This window comes from Nannospalax galili, unplaced genomic scaffold, assembly GCF_000622305.1.
Source record: "Nannospalax galili isolate Female #2095 unplaced genomic scaffold, S.galili_v1.0 scaffold22, whole genome shotgun sequence".
NCBI classification, from domain to species: domain Eukaryota; kingdom Metazoa; phylum Chordata; class Mammalia; order Rodentia; family Spalacidae; genus Nannospalax; species Nannospalax galili.
In genome coordinates this window covers 662,038-665,658 of record NW_008347230.1, presented here as the reverse complement: position 1 = coordinate 665,658, position 3,621 = coordinate 662,038, and the positions used below count along the sequence as shown (strand labels likewise).

Here is a 3,621-nt window from a genome sequence, read left to right as displayed (position 1 = left end):
AAGAAAAGGAGGGGGGCTACTGGGATTCAAAATGCTTTCCCCGGGACGTAAGTCCTCCTGAACCTATCGGAGGTAACTGCGCGCTTGTTCGGAGCCAATAGACACAGAGTATCTGGTCCAGGTCCGCCCTAAAGACAGATAGACATTTCCCTTGCCCGATGGCATAGTGCGATGCTGAAAAACCAACCAATACCTTCGGGAGGTGGGTGGAGTGTAGGCCAGGGGGTTGGCGGTACCGTGTCATGGAGGCTCAGTCTCCGAGCAGCCATTGAAGGGGAAGGAACTGCGGGCGTGTGAGTGTTTGTGTGTGCGTGCTTTTGTGTGTGTGTGTGTGTGTGTGTGTGTGTGCGCGCGCGCGCGCGCGGGTGTGCGGACACGGAGGTGGGGGCAGCCGAGTTCGAGTCCCAACTCACTGGACTCCATTTGCTATTCTTTTCTTTCTTCACACCTTTGGTGGTAGTGGGCGTTTGTATTTGTGTTTTTTTTTTTTCATTCATTTCCCAATCTTAAAAAAAAATTCGGGTTGAGGGGAGTGGGAAAGGCAGGAAGGGGGAAAGGAGCATAGTAGAAGAGCAGGAGGAGGACATGGAGATGAAGAAGAAGATTAACCTGGAGTTAAAGAACAGAGCCCCGGAGGAGGTGAGATGACTCAGCCCCCGATCCCTTCCCCTCCAGCCCTGTATTGTGAGGGCTGGCTGTCTGGGGGTCCGCCTGGGTGCGTGGGGAGGGCTGGGGCATGAACCCTCACTTTAGGGTGGGGGCTGGGGGCTGTTTATTTTAAGTTTTAAATCACCAGGATCTCGTGCTTAAAATGGCGAAGGGCTTAAGTTTCTAGGGGCGTTTTTTGTGTGTGCGCGGGGGCTCAGCCCTCGGCTTCCCTGGCAGCCCGGCGTCCCAGCCTCGCGGGGGCGGGCAGCGGGCGGCCGGAACTCTGAGCTCCGCGCCATCCTGTCGGGTGGGCGGCGTGGGCGCGACCCCCGGGTCCCCTTGCCACCCGAGAAGTTCGAGCAACTTTTGCGCTGAGCTGCCAAGTCGGCACGGCGAGGACGGTGGGCGTCCCGGGGCTCGGGCCGACCCGGCGCTCCGCCGGCACCCCCTCCTCAGCCGCCGAATCTGGGTCAGCGGCGCCGGCTCGGACTACGGCCGTGTCCCGGCGACCCGAGGCGGGGAGGGGACGTGCGGCGTGGTCCGCTTCTTCCCCTGCCGTGTTGTCGTGCTCGGTCAGTCGTGCGGCTGCGGCCGCACCTCGGAACGCGTTCCTCGGAGCCGGCTGCGCACCGCCGAGCCCGGGCTCGGGTGTTCCGGGGTACCGAGGTGCAGCCGGCGGCCCGGGTATGCTGGTGTCGGGCGCTGTCGCCCCACTTAAAGAGTCCGGGCTGGGAGGGGCCGCGGGGCGGGTCGCGGTCAACTTCCCCGGGGTCGGCCGGGAGGCGTTGCCGGCGCCTGGCGGTCGCGACCGAACCCCGCCCTCCCCGCGGCCACAGACCCTCGTTTCCTCAGCGTTCCCGCCGTGCGTGGGTTCCCGCCGCGCGTGGTTTCCTCCATCCAGCCGCCGGGATTCAGCACTTGGGGTCGCCCAGGTCAGCGATAGAGTCTTCCTGATTTGCAGTCCCTGAAATGAGCAGTTTGGAATTTAGGGATATGTACTTTAGACTGGGGTCCTATGAGCGAAGAGGATGGGGAGGGGCTGTTCCTCCTTGAAATTAGTGTGCAGAGTGCTGAGGATTTCTGTATTTTATTTTTTGTTTTTGCCTGTTTCCCTGAAACTGGAGCAGAGAAGGAAACGTTGCTTTAAGGCTTATCTCAGAACTAGAAGTTTTCTAGAGCTTAATAGAGGCTTCAAGAAAAACTCATATTTGAAAAGCAGCCTGTCAGCTGGGAGGTGACAGATGCCTGTAATTTCCAGCCCCTGGGAGTCCGTGGTAGGGGGATATAACAAGTTCAAGCCAGCCCTGAGCTTACACAGTAAGTTCCAGGCCAGCCTGGGCCACAGAATGGGGGACTTTGTGTCAAACCAAATAAGACAAATGATCCCTGGGTGTGGTGGGGCACGCCATTAATCCATGTACCCGAGAAGCAGAGGTAGAAGGATTTCTGAGATCAAGTCCAGCCTGGTCTACATGGTAATTTCCAGGCCATCTGGGACTGCAGGGAGACCCTGTCTCAAAAAAGCCAAAAACAAACAAATAAAACAAGCAGTTTCTCAGAAACATACCTGTCTTGGGGTGCAAAAATGGACTTCTCCCCATTCTCTTGCCTCCAGTTTGGAGGACTACATGGCTATACCGTCTTGCAAGCCCGGTGTGCTGTAGTAACGGTCTTGTTTGTATAGACAGTTTATAAAGCACTTTTCAAGTGTATTTGTTTCTCCTTGGGGAAACTTGCAAGGTGAATTGTATTGTTCTAAAATCCAAATTAGCAAACTGGATCCAAATCACTCTAAGTAGTGGAGAGATTGATTCTAGTGGAAGAACTGGTTTTCTGACACCAAATCTAGACGCCCTCTTGCAGCTCAGCTAAGAGAATCAGAACACTTAAGAGTCACTGCAGTCCTGCCACATACTAATGGTGTAACCTCATGCAAGTATTCTTGCTTTCTGGACCTTGGCTTTCAGTTCTAAAAGGAAGATCATCCTGCCATCCCTGTCCATTGATATAATTATGTCAAACTCAAGCTTGTAGTAGAGAAGATGGTGTTCACTGTTGCTTATTTTAGCCTTTAAATAAGCTTTTTTGCATTAGGGGTAGGGAACCATGGTTTTGCTGTAAGTCCATCTAGGTGCATCCCAGTAAGTTTTCTTACTACAACTCTGATCTAATAGCAAATCCAGTTCCTTCTCCAAGAGTGGGAAAGCTCCTAGAACTGCTTCCAGAGTAGCAGGGAGAAGTAACGTTTTGTCATGGGCTTACTGTTTTGTGTGATACTGTTTGCCCTCAATAACACCCCAAAGGTGGGTTGTTCCAAAAGATTTCTGACATTACTTCATAATATAAAAGCAGTAGCAATTATCAACAAAAACGAGGAAGCTTAAACTGAAAACAAAACAAAACAATAAAATAGTTACTCTTTTCTCCCTCTCCTTTTTAGAGTAGCTCACTTGAGTCTTTTTCCAGTAGCCCAGGGGTCCCTTCCCTGTGTAAATGTACACCAAGATAGCAATGATCCTGCTTATCAGGGTCCAAAACATGTTTCACATAGGACCTTTCTCAAAGTTTTAGTTTTTATGCCTTAGTGATTTGAAGTAGGCATTGAACTTGTTAGTCTAAGTTTAGACGTAAAGGATTGATTATAGTGATGACTAGATTATATGTCAGGGTTTTTTAGACTTATTTTTATTTTTTAATGTGTGAGTGGTTTACCTGCATATGTGTAAATGCACATGTGCATGCAATGTCCAGGGTGGCCATTAGAGGTAGTCAGATCCATTGGAGTTTTAGACCATTGTTAGCAGCCATGTGGGTCCTCTGCAAGAGCAGCCAGTGCTCTTAACCCCTGAGCCATCTCTCCAGCCCCATATATAAGTTTTTTAAAAAAAATTATTTTAGGGCTGGAGAGATGGCTCAGGGGTTAAGAACACTGAATGTTCTCGTAGAAGACCCGGGTTCAAATCCTAGCATCCA

At 51.5% G+C, this 3,621-nt stretch overlaps 1 protein-coding gene across 4 annotated transcripts in view; it reads left to right on the top strand.

The window, feature by feature from the left end:
* Positions 1-229: 229 nt before the first annotated feature.
* The window catches only part of Anp32e (acidic nuclear phosphoprotein 32 family member E), a 29,528-nt gene continuing 26,136 nt past the window's right edge, over positions 230-3,621 (top strand). The window contains exon 1 of one of the 4 annotated variants that reach the window (XM_029568604.1): positions 230-639. In XM_029568604.1, coding sequence (XP_029424464.1) covers positions 586-639 — 54 coding nt within the window. In that variant the 5' untranslated portion in view covers positions 230-585. Of the gene's footprint in view, positions 640-1,446; positions 1,581-3,621 lie in introns of those variants that run through there. The other 3 variants (XM_008843738.3, XM_029568603.1, XM_029568605.1) reach the window with 3 other exon arrangements.